Source organism: Triturus cristatus, chromosome 5_2, assembly GCF_964204655.1.
Source record: "Triturus cristatus chromosome 5_2, aTriCri1.1, whole genome shotgun sequence".
Lineage (NCBI taxonomy): Eukaryota > Metazoa > Chordata > Amphibia > Caudata > Salamandridae > Triturus > Triturus cristatus.
This window is the reverse complement of record NC_140588.1, coordinates 499,854,463-499,871,661: the sequence shown is the minus strand read 5'-3', so window position 1 is coordinate 499,871,661 and position 17,199 is coordinate 499,854,463. Positions and strand designations below refer to the sequence as shown.

The window sequence follows — 17,199 nt, the reverse complement described above, 5'->3', positions numbered from 1 at the left end:
TATTATATTTTCAGGGGGAGGGGGAAGGAGAAGTCTCATGTCGTAGAGCCGTAAGACCAGGAGATCATGACGGTTCCTTATTGGTGGATAGTCCTTTCTGAAGAAATATTTATTAAACTCCTTTCTTGCCGGGTTTAAAGGAGTGACCCTGATGCATAGGGGTTGTTGCTTAAGATCCCGGGTGCAAAGCTAGAAAAAGATTGGCATCTGATCCTTTCCCTTTGTCCATTTATTTATTTTAAGTTTGGTGAAGCCATGGTTTCACGTGGTGTATTAACCTCCTGAGATAGTTCATGTTTCTGCTAGGTGATGAAGGGAGACAGACAGTGTAAATACTGCACTAAGGAGTGTAGCGGTCATATTCCATACGTCCTTTTATGAGACCAGCAGCACCCTGCAAAACGTCTTTTACTGGAGCCAGTGTGCAGAATGGCACACTCGAAATTAATAATTTACCATTGTTCGGATGGTAGAGGACCATTTCAGGGTTAGTGGTTGTGAAATGATGGAGCAGGGCCTCAGTAAGAGCCACTCTTGTGTGTTGACGACAATTCCTTCCTTTTCTTTTTGTGCCTTCCTTTGCGGATTCAGAGCTCTGCTCCGATCTTTTGTCAGTCTTCCAATGACCCCTAAATGTTCCTACAGTGTGCTAGAGAACTTTGTCCCCTCCATAATCTAAAGGCTTCAAACTATTAAGCTCAGGAAGCAGTCACAGATCCCACATAAGGTGTTTTCTCTTGTGCCTGGGCTCTAGCCAAGACTTTTAAGTCATGAAACAAGTGCACTATTATGCACATGTGATATGAGATTGTGAGGTCAAGCTCTACATCGTCAAACACAAGAACATTTTGTAGTCAAAGGACAAGCCCTACTCCAAATCTTGGGCCTGGTCTCATTCATGAGGCTGCACCCACAGACAGACCACTTCCAGCTTGAAGCCCCTGGGTAAGTCAAAGTCCGAAAGCAAGCATAAAAAGAGGAAGGAGGACTTTACTCTTACTGCCAGTCTAGTTCTGAAGAGAAGGTGTGAGGGCGTCAAGATGAACATTGAACCCCTTTAACCTCCCCAGCTTCGGAGCTGATTCTTCTACTGATCCCGACATGCCCCAACTTTTCCAGGCCGTCATTAACCTAGCAGCAGATGTAGCTTTCAGGGGGGCTAAGCTGCAAATTTTCAGTGCAGAACTGACCCTCTCTGGTGTGCCTTGAGGCAACAAGGAGCTGTATGGTCCTCCAGTTGGAATGCAGCTGGCGGGTCCTCACTTAACGCCGTCTGCCCCTTTTGGACCTGTTTCTGGGCCAAAGCAGTTCTGGTACAGCCTTCAATACCCGATACAGGCTCCATGTCAGTTCCCGCTGATGCCAACTGTAATGGTACCTATGGATGACCTGATGCTGACACCCATGTCAGATGCTGAACCTGTCTTGGCACAAGCCTATATAGTATCCAGGTGGGGTCCCTCTGTAAGGTCCTTCAGGATACTGATAATGAAGAGTAGGGAGAAGCTCTGCTTCCTTATTCTGATGATGCATACCTAAAACCTACAAAATGCTGATTGGTTAGACACATCCCCTGAAATCAATTTTGACTTACCACATGGACCACCAATCGAGGAAAGAGCTGCATTCGTAGAGGTAGTCAGTAGGGCAGCTGAGGTGCTAGAATTGCAGTTGAACTTCATTGAAACAAAGTCATATGTCCTCACACAGATTTTACAGCCAGGGCCTACAACTTCTGAGCTATTGTTACCTTTAAAAGAGGGCCTTACTGCCACTTCAACGGCTACATGGTCAAAACGCTTTTCTTGCCCACCAGTTAGCAGACCGGTAAGCCTGGTGACGTAGACCTGGGCCTCTTGATACAGACTTTTTAACTAAACATCTTACACCTGAGAGACTTACTGTGCATGTTCCACTAGCAAGGTTAACTTTCACTCTTTTCCGGCTAGTCCCCAGACAGGCAATCCAAACAGATTGATGCATTCAGCAAGAGAATGTTATCATTTGCTAGTTTGGCACTGACTTCCTTAATCTCCGTTAAGTTGCTGGGCATATACACACATGCTCTCTGAGACATGGCCAGAGATATCTTGCTGGTGGTCCCAAAAGAGCCCAGAGTTTATTTGGCTCAAACCATACTTGACGGACAGGATGCAACAAAGTTTGCGATTCATGCTGCCCTGGATGTCATAGATTACATTTAAAGGACTCTTGGTACCAGCATGGTCCTCTAGAGTTATGCATGGCTGAGGTCTGCAGGAATTTCAGGCAGTGTACAGGTGTTCTTAACGGATTGGCTCTTCGATGGATCCAGACATTTTGGGGACAAGGCAGACTCGACTCTATTGAGGTTCAAAGTCAGCCGAGCCACTCAATGATTCTTAGGACTGTTGACACCAGCACAACAAATTCCCCAACAGTTCTGAGTTTCTACATCTTTTGGATGTAGGCTGTTTAGTAAAAAAGTTTAGAGGTTATTCCAGGGGCTTGGCCTATCGACAGTGACAGCCATCGATGCTAATGGTGGGGTAACCCAGTTAGTCCTTTTCTGGGCTGTGGCACTGGCAGACACTGTGCAGGACAGCAGCAACAAACTTCAAACTCCGTCTGCCTGGCTGCAATGGCTACCAAGCCACTTTAGTTTGACCTCTATGGCACATGCTAGGCTGGTGGAGAGTAAGAGCCAACCTTTCCTCCCCTGCAGGAGATCCATTACATCATATGGGCCTGACAGATAGTTCAAAGGGGTTATGACCTACCTTTCATTTCCCCCACGCCTGTTTGCCTCCCATATCAGAATGAACTACAGGGGAGCACTTGCAAGTCCTGATGCAGGAGGTACTTTATTGCTCTCCAACATTTAGTGGGTTCCAGACTCAGAGAAATGTGAGGGGTGTTATTCCCACTATTTCCTCATCCTAAAAAAGATTGGGGTCTCAGGCCCATTATAGACGCTCGCCATCTGAATGCCAAAAGACAAATTCAAGATGTTCAAGAGCACTCAAATTCTGTCTGCGTTGAACCCAGGAGACTGGATGGTGTCCATGGACTTCCAGGACGTATATCTGCTAATCAGTCCAAAAGACATTACCTATGGTTTCAGGTGGACAAAGAAAACTTTCAGTTCTCTGTGTTCCTAATTGGCCTTACCTCAGCGCCTCAGGTGCTCATGAAAGCAGTGCTTAATTTGTGTAAAAAATAAAAACGTAAGTACCAGGACCCTTGTCAGGAGGCCACATCCGTTTGCACTGCCCATTGCCGCTGTCATTGCTGTCAATTACAGGTACAACACAGCTACTAACCATTGCACTCCTACAAGTGTGACAACTCTGGCTATCCCAGGCCTCCAAAGCTATAAGAATGGCTTTGGCGGCAGATATTAGTCATTTTTTGAAGTATATTGAACTAATAATCAACTGTTGTTGAGCTTGTCTGAAAATCAAACAAACAGTGCCACCATGTGGTAGACTATTATAAGTGCTGGTGTTGATAATTAAGTGCCAGCGCCGAGCATTGGAATCCACCTGCTCAAATTAAGCACTGCTTGAAAGTGATGGCAATGGTTGCTACTAATTCTTGAAATTTAGGAGTACATGTATTCCCCTATCTGTGATGATTGGCTTCTCAGTATGAGCTTACAACAGTCAGCTGTGGACCTTCTCCAAATTATGGCCATCCTCTTGACATCATTGTGGATTTCAATCAATGAGCCAAAGTCACACTTGACCCCCTGGCGGAGAGTCTCATGCATTGGGGCAGTATTGTTCTCGGTGATGTTCAACACCTACCCCTCCCTCCTACTCTCTCTGCAGAAAATCTGATATTCAGGATATGCTCCCAACATTTTTTGGTCAGTTCTGAATAAAGATTGATTCTTGGTCTCCTGGCCTCCTTAGCCTGTGCATGGCCCAACTCCCTGGCTCACCTCAAGCTCAACCCAGCAACACAAGCCTGACCTCAGGACATCTGCTACTCAGAGGAACTCAGGATGACGAAACACCTTTGCAAGATACTCGAGTGCAGATGGAGAACAAGTCAAAACTCCATAAATAAAGACTTTGTGTAATCCACCCTTAGAGGCTACCATCAGCAGTCACGAAAACCAAGCGTGCAGCTGTTGCAAACCACATCAAAGCTGGTACAAAAAGCAATGAGGAAATCTTCGCCTTCATTAAAGATTTCACTGCGCCTCCTGCCACCTACAGCAATATCACCCCAGCAAAACCTTTGCAACAAGTTCTCAGAATTCTTCCGCTACAAAATCATCTCCATGTACAACAGCTTCGGAACTGAATTGTACTCCATCACTGTCACAAATCAACTTCCCAACATGGCCAAATAGCATACCATGACCTCTTGTCCTGCTGTCGCTACTATTGAAACCACAGCTACCATGAAGAAGATGCTCTTGAGGCTCCACCCTTGCCCTCACCATGCCTCCAGCAGAGGACTCCTACTAATCAACGAAACACTAACACCCATCCTCAATGCCTCCACGGCCTCAGCCACATTTGCGGACTTCTGGAAACAATCCACCGTCATGCCCCTGCTCAGTAAACTATCCACTGACCCAACCACGCTCTCCAACTACACAGTCATCTCCCTCTTGCCATACCCGGCCATGATTGCAAAGAAGTTAATGAACAGATGCCTCACCGACTACCTCAGCAACCACCAGCTCTTTTGATGCCACACAGTCTGGATTCAGGCCCAACCACAATACAGAAACAACACTCAATGCCGCCTCAGACGACAAACGTGTGATCCCTGACAGACGAGATACGACAGCCCTTGTTTTATTGGACCTCACTCCAGATTTTGACACAGTCTCTCACCACTTCTTCATCAGACACCTGCCCGAGATTGCCATCCAAGGACCTATTTTCCACTGGATCTGCTTCTTCTCAACAGAAAGAACACAAGCTGTCGGCTTGGTTCCTTACTCCTTGAAGGCCTGCAAACTAATTCACGGAGCTCCTCATGGTTGATCACTCAGCCCTATCCTCTTAAATGCATGCATGATCCCTTTTCCCAGCGTTATCTATCACCTGCACACCTGACATGAACACCCTACACCGACAACATGCAACTCATACTTTCCCTCTCGGACACAACCCCCAACCAAAGAAACAAGATCCCCTCCTACATGACCGAAGTCACTAACTGGATGAAAATCCAACTTTCTCAAGTTTTCTACCGACAAGACAGAAGTAGTGATCCTCTTCAAAAAGCATCTTGCCATAGAACTCCAACTGGTAGCTGGCCTAACTTGGACCCACACCCTTCACCTATGCCAGGAGCCTCGGAATCATCATTAACAGCAAAACGGACACAACAGTACAAGTCAACGTCGTCACTGTATCCTGCTTCCACATTTGAAGATGCTGAGGAAGAACATTAAATGGCTCCCAAGAAACACAAGAAAAACTGTCACTCACACCTTAGACACTAGCAGGTTGGACTATATGAACACCCTCTACCCAAGATCACCAAGCAACTAACAGAAGACTACAATCCATCCAGAACTCGACAGCCAGCCTCATCCTCATACTCAGCCTCCCACACAGAACTTACATTGCACCACAACTCCGGGAGATCCACTGGCTCCTGATACACATACGTGCTCATTTCAACTCCTCACACACATTCAAGGCACAACACTACTTAGGCCCCACAACCTGACCAGTCGCATCGCCTTCCACCAACCACCCACACCTCTTCTCTGCAGAACTCCTACTCGCACACATCCCACGTATACACAAAACTATATACATGTAAATGTCCAGTATTTGTAAAGCGCGAACAATTACCCGAGGGTGTCAAGGCACTGGGGACCGTCGGGAAGATTAAGCGAGCTATTGCCCAGAGTCACTTGGTGCTGGGCTGATCTGCCGCCAGCGCCGGGGATCTAACCGTGAGCCCCGGGCTCTGGAGTCAGCCGCCCTGGCCGCTGTGCCACACCTCTTCCCTATATCCGGAAAAGAGGCGTTCTCTTACATTGCTCCTAAAGTATGGAATGGCCTCCTACTCCACAACAGAGGCTCCTCCTCTCTTCTTGAATTCTGCAAGACACTGAAGACCTGGCTTTTCAATTGGCCAACCTTCTCTACGCCGTGTTAGGCGCACACATCTGTTCAGTGCAAGGATACCCTCACGGGTAATAGTGCGCTTTACAGATCCACATAACATAACCGATAACAAATTAGGGCCCTGTAGCGGAACCTCATGTCCCAGTGTGCCTAGCATAAGGGCTGACTCTCCAACACCATGATGATCTTGCAGGAGACTGATTGGGGTCGGCAGTAGTGGCTGACAGACTTCCACCTGACCTGCAGCAGACCGCTTCCCCCCCCCAGAACTCATGATGATGTCAGATTCATCAGTAGTGGGTTGGGAGAGTCCCCTAGGGCATGCGGCGATCAGAGGCCTCTGGTCTACTGTGGAAAGCAAGCTCCACATCAACCTCATGGTGTTGCAGGTGATCTGTTTACTCCTGAAAGCCTTCCTGTCATCTATCAAGGGGCGGACGGTACAGGTTGTCACTGACAATGCCGCTACCATGTTGTACTGCACAAAGCATGGCAGAGTGGGTCTTGTGTCAGGAAGCTCTGCTCTATGGAAGTTTCTGGAACAACAGAACGTGTTTTTGGTCATGAACCATCTAGCAGGTTCCTTGAATGTCAGAGTCAACAAGTTGAGCAAGTGTGCTGCAGAGCACGGGTGGTGTGTTTACCCGCAGGTGGTGAAGGGCATCTTCAATCAGTTGGCATAAGCATCTGCCCTCCAATAAGGCTTTTTACTACAGATGACCTTCTGTCTCAGTAGCAGGGAAAGGTCCTGCATTTATGTCTCCACAACCTATCCCTCCAGGCTGTGGAGACTGAGCAGCTTCAAGTAAATGCTTTTGACCTGCCCGTCGAAGTGATGGATGTCATCCTTGCTGTCTGATACCCTTCAGCTAAGTTTATCTATGCTGGGCACTATGAAACGTTTGTTGCTTGATATGGTGCCTGGATGTCCTATTTCTTCCAAGCTAGACTTTCTGAAGTCTTTTCTTTGCACTTTTGTTTGCTTAGCAGGGCCTTTCAGTTGTGGCGGCAAAAGGTTACTTGTCAGCATTGTCTGCTTTTCTGTGTTTGCCAGACCAGCCATCTTTGTTCAAATCACTAGTGGTGATGCATTTTATAAAATGTTTGACACATATGTCCCCTCCCCCCCCCCCAAGCCATTTTTGTTGCCTCAGTGGGATCTACCTGGTCATTACTTTCTTGATGTGCACACCATTCAAGCCTATGCATAGTTGCTCCTTAAAACACTTGATACTAAAAATTGTGTTTCTCATTGGCATTTTGTCAGTGCAATTTGTGGGTGCTTTTGGCACAACCTCCTTATACCACCTTTTTCCATATTCCTTGATGCTGAAAACCAGGGTGGCCTTCATTCCAAAAGTTGTTACACCCTTCCATGTTAGCCAGCCAATCACATTGCTGGCTTTCTTTTCACCGTCTTGACTTTAAAAAGAAGAGAGCCTCCATCGCCTTGACTTGAAGAGAGAGTTGAGATTTTACTTGGCCTGCACAAAAGACCACCTTTCGGACTATGAGTCCTTTTTCAGATTTTCAGGGGCAGAAAAGAGTACGTCCGTGTAGAAGAGAACCTTGTAAAGATGAATATTCCTAAGAGAGCTTCCATCAACTTGACCTGAAGAGAGAGTTAAGTTTTTACTTTGCCTGCACAAAAGACCAGTGGTTGGACAATCCGTTCTTTTTCAGATTTTCATGGGATCAAAAGAGTACATCACTGTAGAAGAGAACCTTGTGAAGATGGATAGTCCTTTGTAACAAAATCTGCTACTCTCTGGCCAAGCAGCAATACTTGAAGGCTCATACCAACAGAGCCAAGGCAGCTGCGACAGAGCTGGCATGGGGAATACCTGTTTTTGATATTTGAAAGTGATGTGGTCATTGGCACATACTTTTATGAAGCACTGTTGCCTCAACAGCCAGATTGGTTGCTCGGTCTTGCAAGACTTTTTGATTTAAGCCCACTCTACAGACCTTCCACCTTGGGAATGTACTGCTTTGGGATCTTTTCAAAAGGTGAGAATCTGTGGTTAGAAGTATTCATCAGAAAAACAAGTTAGCTACTTTTGGTAATGCTCTTTCTGGAGAATACTAAATCTGACCACAGATTCCTTGTTGCACTCCTTCCTTCCCAGGCCTTTTTAACGAAAAGGTCCCACGATAGAGATTAGCACACAGTCTCCAGCAATTGATCTATTCTTTGCATTTGAAGGTGCGGAAAAGGAAAGAGATAATAAATTGACAAGTTGCAATGGTGGCTTATATGCTGCTCTGCTCCATCACTTCTGGTGGAGTGTTGAGCCAGTGCGGTACCACAACGTGCCACTTGGTGGTGCACAGGAAATCTGCTGTGAAGTTTTTCAGATCTAGTCTGGCACCTAGGGAATATTCAAAACGTGAGGAATCTGCAATTAGATAGAGTATCCACCAGAAAGACCATTACTGAGGGCAGGTAACATGTTCTGTATTTTCAGAAACTAGAGATGTGAATGCATCTAGCTTCCTGTCAAAGAGCCGTTACTAGATCTGCACTTCTTTGTACCCGTTTACAAAAATGATGAATTCAGTCTTCATCAATTACGGATTAAGGCAATCACTACACATCCAGTTTTAAATGAGGCAGAGGCAGACTTTGAGTTGGTGCATGTCCTTGATTGTGGAGACATTCAGATACATTTGTAGAATTGAAATACTTGTGAATCTTGATTTTTGCGGTTTTAGAGGAGAATTCCAATAAGGTTCAATGACAAGTCAGTAGAAGCAGCTGAATCTGGTGGTTCCAATCTGGATGAACTGATATCACTTAGAGAGGTAGGAAGGCCATAGTAGTATAGTGTTATTAAATCCCATATGTGTTGAAGCACATTAAATGGAATTTGATGGTTGATTGTTTTGCCGAGAAGTTTAGCAATGACTTTGTGACTTGCAGCGTGCTGTCTATAATTTGGATAGTTGTTTGCTCAATGCTGCATCATGTTTAATGACAGGCCTATACATATGTAAGAAGTGGTTGCTGTCGGTCTGATCCTGGATGGCTGTTGGAAAGGTTGTGGGATATGAAGTGTGATTTATTCAATAATGAAAGCATCTTTCTTATTGTCGTGCATCAGGGAAGGTACTGTATTAAATGGCAGTGTTGACTGTATTCAGAAGTGGCTTGAGGGGTTTTGCGGAGATGTGGAATGGAGGATGTAAGTAATGGCTGCAAGAATGTCTGATAGATGGCCCATTTGGGTGTGTTTCTTGGTAGATTGATAGGGGTGGTAGTAGCTTGGTCTTTTATGTCAGTGTGGTGATTGGTCTTGTCATGTTTGTTGTTGAAAGATTGGTTGATGGTGTCACACTTGCCAGATGAAGACGGTACTAGTGAGTCTGGATAGTGGCTATGATCTCATTAGACTCTGGTTAGGACCTTCTCCACCATAGTCCAGAGTAGGATCACACTTTGGCTACATAGGTGGGCCCTCTCCATGTAATTGTGGTTCTTTTTTCCATTGACTATTTTCAGACCAATGCAGTTCAGCAATTTTAGGAACTTGATCTCCTGTTTATATTTTCTTTCCTTTGCCTCAGGTAGTTTCCCCACTTACTCCACATCAATGTCCAACCCTCCCCAACACTCAATTTAGCATTGACATTCCGAGAAAGATTACTGTTGTGAACCCCTGCTTGCGCCTGGACTACTGCTATTAAGAGATCAGTTGGGCTGTCATTCACTGACATTTTGCAGAGGCACTCACTTGGAGCATTGTGACTCGAAAGATAGTCTTGGTTTACTTGCCATTCTAAAGGCCTGCTTGCACAGTGCTAAATTGCATTGCATCGCATGCGTGCCCACACAAAGCTTTAGTAAATGAAGGTCTTCGATTCTTCTGTAACTCCCCTCAGCCGTCCCTCCTTCACCTTGTGTAATTTGTGTTGATAATACAAATCTTGTGTCCTGCAGTGGGTGAGAGTGCAATACATTGATTGTTCAGGTTATCTGTATCCACTCTATCAGTGTGATCACTCAGAGCTCATGAGACACCGATTAGTTGAGGAGGTCTCATATGGCTGGCCTCTTTCTGCTTGGAGTGTGAAAAGACTTAAATACTTCCTTTAGGTGCACCATAGTTGGCAAGTCTCTTGACACAGATAGGTGTGAAATTATCCCACAAATCCTTACCAGCCCATCTCTTGCATGTTCGCTTTTACATCCCCAGTGTTCCAACACTGGTTCCATAGGTATTTGTGTACTTGTCTCAGTGGTGACCCCCAATTCTTTGGTTGTGGTGGGAAGACATGCATTTAGAATGTTTACAATTTTCCAAGGGCATCCTGAAGTTGGGCATTATTCTGTTCCTTTCTAGCCTTTAGGTTGTTTGCTGTCAGTGATTTCTTGTGTGTACCTTAGTGCAGCTGGCTTAGATTTGAAGGAATGTAGCTTGAGCAGAACATATTTGAGGACACCGTTTGTCAAGGTTAGATTGAGTGCATATACGATGTAGTTGATATTGGTTATAGTAATTTTGGTGCTGTGTTCTAGTTGAAGTGTTGGTATAAGCAAACTTTTGCTTAGAGTGTTTGGACTTTACTTGTTTTGGATAAGGATAGCAAAATTGTCTATCCAGTCCAGCAGTTTCAGGGTCCGCCATTTAAGAAATACGTCTACAGTTTTTCCTTTGAAGGGTGGTTGGTTCAGTTATGTCTTGATTGAATTTCATCGTCTGAATGATTTAAAAGAGTATTATGTTCATGGTGAAGCAATCTTCTAGGTCCGGTAAAAGAGAAATATAGTGATAGGGTGGTAAAAAAAAACCTAAGTTGGATCTGTTATGTTTTTACATTTTCTTTTTCTGCTTCCAATGCAGGGAAGATTCCAGGCTCTGCGGTTTTGATCTTCGACATTCATGTGATTGACTTCCATAACCCTTCGGACTCTGTTAGCATTACAACACACTACAAGCCCGACAACTGCACTGAGCTGAGCAAGAAAGGAGATTATCTGAAGTACCACTACAATGCCACACTCATGGACGGCACACTTCTAGACTCCACGTGAGTATCCTTCAGGGACTAAAGTCCAAGATAAGTTTTGTCTAGTGACATTGAATTTATGTTTTTTGTAATGGATCTGTATAGATCATCACACCCTTTTCTTTTAGGTGAAGGAGTTCGAATTGACACAAATGTGCTATGTTTACAGTGCCTTCACTCTCTTTAACTGGTTCTTGAAGGTGGATTCTGTTTCCAGTCCTGGTGAAATGATGAGCCTTTTCTTTAGTCCCCAAACTATTCACCCTCCTTCCCTGACATATTAGGCACTTGCTTAAATTCCGCAGAACTTTACTACGCTCAAGTAACATGAGTGATCAGTTGTCTGGCTTTTACTCGGTGTGACTGTCCAGTGCCCTACTGCAGACTTCATGTGGTATGCAGAGTACTTGTGCCATTGTTGTCCAGCATGCTGTTATTTACTGCAATTGTTGTAAAATATATTTGTGTCATTTTTCAACTTTTTCAACACCTTTCAAAGCCTAATAATACCAAAAGAGGACTCTAGCGTGCAGCTGCTTTACGCCTACCAGGAAGGCTAATGAACAGAGTTGCTCAGGGGCTTGAGTATATATCCTTGGGACTTTAAACACTCAATGCAATGTTTTGTATGCTAGGACAAGTGTATCAACACTATATACCTTCCTCTGTGGTGTGATATTTGCTAGTCTCCTTTGTGGGGCAAGGAAGACACTCTGTAGAATGGGATGTCAGATGAAAATAATTGGATGTGTTGCTGAAAATGAAGAATATAGAAAAAGTCAGATTCAGAATAGATTCACACGAAAATAAAGGCCTCTAGATTTGGTAAAGTGCCTACTTTTCAAGAGAAACTTTATGAAATGTTTGAGAGGGTGAAGACATGAAGAAATCATGCATTTCCGAAAAGCACATTAATTTATGGTAGAAAAGGAGGAACACTATTCTTGCTCCTTTAAAGAAACGCAAGTCTTGCTAAAAAAAGGTCCATTCTCCTCACTCAAGACAAGCAGTGATGGAAGAGTTGGAGGGAAGTATATTGTGGGGAGTGTTTTTTCAGGGAAGTAAAAACAATTGGGTCTATTTTGTTGGGGGAATTTTAGCTTACAGTACGAAATGTAATTTCTGCTTATGTAAACATTTGCATGAGTAATAAAAGTAGTTTACACAGACAGCTTTATCAAGGCAGAATTACTTTTGAACTTAGAGGTGTGTCAGAAAAGTGGTCAAGGAAATGCATTCCAGAGACATAAAACTACTCATGCGTTTGTGAGTATTCACAAACAAATTGGAGCACATTTCATTCACTCATCCATACATGTATGGTTTAAATATAAGTGATGCGGAAAGTGTGGGACTGTACATCAGTACTCCCAGTTTTTAAACTGTGTTAAGAAAGGAGTGACATTTGAGGGAATAATAATGTAATTAAAAAAAAATCAGTTAAAAAAAATCAGTTTGTTACATGATTAAAAATGTAATTGAAAAAAAAATCAATAGAAAAATTTAAAATTTGTTAGGTTTTTTATCCGTATGTTTGTGTACTGTGTACATGCAATGCATACAGGGTGCACATATAGTTAGTAAAACAGGTGTGAGCCGGCAATGTACGTGAGCAACATATACACGAGGTACATAATGATCTGCATGATTTATGCTTCTCATATGTCAAAAATATTTGTAAATCAGCAACGATTAATGCTGCTCATGTGTCAAAAATGTTTGTCAATCAGCCAAAGACTTATAAACCATAAACCACGCAAGAGTGTATGTCCCGCATACTGTAATTTATAAATATTTTGTGAATCAGCCATCTAGTCTTATGTTTCCGTCAGTGGGTGAGCCCGCTATGTAACTCTAGCCATCCATAGATAACACTGTGACAGCCATAGGCCCCGTTGAGCCATTCCTAGTTGATGATCCTCCATCTGCTCAAGCTGTGAAGTAGAAAGAATGGGTGGAGCGCCTCAAGACGTACTTTGCAGCTGTGGCATTGGACGATGATAGACAACGTCCTATTCTCCTGCATTTAGGAGGTGCAGCTATCCACAATTTGGGAAAATCCGTCATAGAAGTCGGACTGCCGTTGACGTATGGCACGCTGAAACGAGCCCTAACGGCACCCTTTGAGCCACTGCTTCCTGCTGCGCAAAGCCAGACAATTACCTGATGAGCCAATAGATACTTTCTAGCAATCGGCCGAGTGAAGATGCAGGGGCTCTAAGAAGGGGTGAAAGAACAACAAAGCCTCATTAACAAGTACATCGTCTTTTAAAGACCTGTGAAGTACTTACGTGCGGCTGTGTGTGTGCCCGAGAAGCTGTCTCAGCCCGGGCTGACACACACGACGGGGGGGCTGAAGCCCTTTGAGCTAAATGGGCATTGCGCGCCTTGCTGTCACTCTATCAGTTGGGTAGCAGGAGGGGGTGCGGGGCGGTCTACCTCCGGCAGCATGAGCTTTCAGCCCTGCCAAGTATCACGCATCAGGCGTGATACTAACGCATTTTTGTGCAGTGGTCCGCATCACCGCACGAAAATGAAAAGTCACACATTTGTATTGCCTCCTTGACACCACCGCCGGTGCAAAGGAAGTCGATGCCCTGGCCAAACAGTGCACTCCCGATGAGCAAGCAGCGCGGGCAGCTTGCTGCGAGTCTGGCAGAGTGTGTGATTGTAGTAGTTTGCAAAGTCTACTCATTAATGGCAGGCCAGGAGCGTCGCGCCAAACTGGTGGCTCATTGCAGCTCTGGCTGCAGCAATGAGCATTCATAATTAGCCCAGCTGCTGCGGCCGGCCCGGGGTACCCACGGCATTCACGTTACATGGTGAGGTCATGTGATTGCAACTTACACTGTATCAGTAACTCTCAGTGAGAGCGCGGCAGGGTGAGCAGAAGTTTTTTTCTTTCGTTTGCCACAGCCCGCCATGCCGCATTCATTATTTTGGTGCCCCCTCAATAATGCACACCTGTATTCACTGGACGGATCAGTCATGACAAGAGGTAGGAGCAGAGTATTATTATAAAAGGTCCGGGGCAGCTGAGGTGATGAGCAGGCCACCGCTCGCACCACCGCCGGCTGCCTCGGCCCCTCTGAAGCTCACCCGACCCCTCCTGCATTAGCTGCTGCTGACCCGCCGTTGTGAGCCTGCTGCCGCCCTGAAGCACTGCAGAGATTACTGCGCGCCACTTTCAGCCCGCTGCGCGCTCTGTGCAGAGTGCGTAGTGTGGTATATTCATGATCCCGCGAACGACTCAGGCCGGGCTGCTGCCTACAGCTGTGAGAACATGTATCAGCCTACCTCAAATCTAAGGAAGTAAGTGCAACACTAAACATTACTTATAATCTCTGAACTTGTAAAACTATCAGTGCTCTTAATAAAATTTTACTTTTGTCAGAGCAGAAGAAATTAAAGAGGAACACCTGCTCAAAATTTCAGTAGTGGAGCCTGCACCTTGGGTACATTCAGTGCCCCAGCGAACGGTGATGTGTGCTTTCAAGTGATGAGACCCAATCTGGAAAACAGTCCGCATATTTTAAAAAAATATTTGTTTATTGATTTTCAAACAACCAACGACAAAGAGCAGCAAGCAACATCAAATAGGTGAATGACATCATAGCATATCGCAAACCGATCTTTTCAGCTCCAGTTTTAACATCTTCTTAGAGAGTCTTGTTGCTCAAATGGGTGCAATTGCTGATATTTATATGTTTCCTAGTCTTCCTTGCTTGATTTTGCATGCGAGAAAGTGTCACTCATAGTCATTAAAATGTCACTCATAATTACACTGGAATTATGAAAATGGCACACATAGCATCTGAAACCTTGGCAGCTATGAGCTTTGGGGGCGGCAGCCTACCCCCCCCCCCCCCCACCCCCCACCTGCAGGTGCGCGGGACAGCAAACGCAGGAATTGATCACCACCCCCCTCCCATAAACAGTCTATACCCTTGTTGCACCATAAAAGACTGTTGAATGCAGCTGTGATGCACTGTTCTAAATACCTGTAAAGCTGTCACTATATCAGTGGCATAGTAAGGGGGGTGGTCCACCCCAGGCGGTATGAGTTTTGGGGGCGGCAGCCTACCACCCCCCCCCTTACTTGCGGCTGGCGGGACAGCAAATGCAGGAATTGATCGACAGCCCCAATCCCCGATCTTGTAGCCACCACGAGGCGGCAAAAGCCATTGCTACGCCACTAGAATGCCTAGGGGTTCGCCAGCTACATCTATTCAAAGTAAAGTATTGAATTTGCATAGAAATATGTAGCATTTCACATTGCTGACGGGAGAATAAAGTGCATTTGTTGTTTATTTCAACATTTTGTTCCCCAAATAAACAAACTGTTGAAATAAAAAAAATTGTGAAAACAAGTAGTAAAAACAACTTTTTCATCTGCATTTTTTTTGTCATGATTTACAAAAGCAATATTCTGTTACATCCGATAGACCCTTCATGTCACAGGATATAGGGGGTTTGTAGTTCCTCCAAAAACACGCAATAAGTAAGCCCAAAAAAAATGAGCTGCATCTAACAAAAGAAATCAGCAGAGTGAGGACTGAATGGATTGAATTCAACATATGAGTTCTAAATTAAAACGGCTCAATAAAGTATGCAGTGTTATTCAGTAATAAAAGTTATGTTTTATTTTGTTTCTAGGATTGATTATGGAAAAACCTACAATATAGTCCTCGGATCTGGACAAGTCGTTCTGGGAATGGATATGGGTCTCCAGAACATGTGTGTAGGCGAGAAGCGTACAGTCATCATCCCACCCCATCTTGGTTATGGAGAGGCTGGAGTTGGTAAGTTATTAGCTGCTGACATTTCACTAGCAAATATATAGTGAGAGGAAGTTTTCATTAGGCCTCGATTGAAGGAATAGCTGGTCAGGGATATGATTGATCAATAAACTGTATGGCAGTAGTTTCTTCAGAATAGGAATCCAAAATCATTGTCCTGAGACTCACCCCAAAACCATTGTCCTGAGGCTCACTTCTCCTAAATTTGTGTTCTTCATTGTGAACATAAAGAATGATTATCTACAGATGGGGAGGACGATTTTAACCCAGCATGAACATTGGCAGTTTTCCCAAATCCTTTTGCCATTAAAGTCTCAGTTATTATCAACCTTTCATTGATAGATGAAGTTGTACCTGTGGCACTGAAAATAACCACCATTACTGAGCTTTAAAAAAAAATCAGACTTTGGCATGAAGTACATTAAGTAGCTATCACCCTGCGAGATGTGCTGGGTGAAAATTTTGAGGCAGTCGTGGTCGAACAATTTCAGGGTCACCATTGATTGGCCCAATATCCTGAATGTCAGATTATCCAATTTTTAACAAATCCAGTTTCTTGATGTTGAACATCACAGAAAATAGCCATCACATTATAGATTCAGGTCAGTTATATTCACTTCAAAGGTCATTGGACATTTCTGTCTCGCTTCATACAGTAGACCCTCGTATTTGTCTTCAAAAGCTGCAGATGGTATAGTAAACCAATGGCTTTACGACCCTCGGGATGAGCCGTCTCTCCGGCTCGACTGGCATGCTTTTGGGACTGGGGCACCGCTAAGGGCACTTTACCACAAGAACAAAAAAGATATATGGAGGGGTCCAACCGCGCACACAATACACACATGGTTCATAGCGCAACGAGCGCTCGGGTGGGAAGGAGTAATGACACAACACACACCATTGTGGGATACACCAAAACTGGGTACACTCCGCAATAGCAAGGGGTTTGCACAATGGGACTTGATCGGAATCTCCAGAGTTGGGGACCTGTGGAAAAAAGGAGACGTGGTGACTTTTACTCAACTACAGACGACATATCAAATGGCCGATACAGAACTCTTCCATTATACACAAATTAAGCATGCACTCACAAGGGCAATACCTAGAGGCACGGCTCTTCCTGAATCGTCCCCACTCGAGGACCGTCTTCTTACGGACCACCTTACCAAGAAAGCCATTTCCCTCACCTACCGCAAACTTATTAATAACCAAAAAGACCCCACACTAGCTCTGCGGGATAAATGGCGGGCAGACCTTGGAGACATAGATGAACAGGACTGGCAGGAAGCACTAGCGTCCCC

At 44.7% G+C, this 17,199-nt stretch overlaps 1 protein-coding gene across 1 annotated transcript in view; it reads left to right on the top strand.

Moving 5' to 3' along the window:
* Window positions 1-17,199, top strand: part of FKBP9 (FKBP prolyl isomerase 9) — a 198,382-nt gene that overhangs the window by 138,359 nt on the left and 42,824 nt on the right. Inside the window, exons 7-8 of the mRNA XM_085607498.1 lie at window positions 10,934-11,120; window positions 15,756-15,901. Coding sequence (XP_085463624.1) covers window positions 10,934-11,120; window positions 15,756-15,901 — 333 coding nt within the window. The remainder of the gene's footprint in view (window positions 1-10,933; window positions 11,121-15,755; window positions 15,902-17,199) is intronic.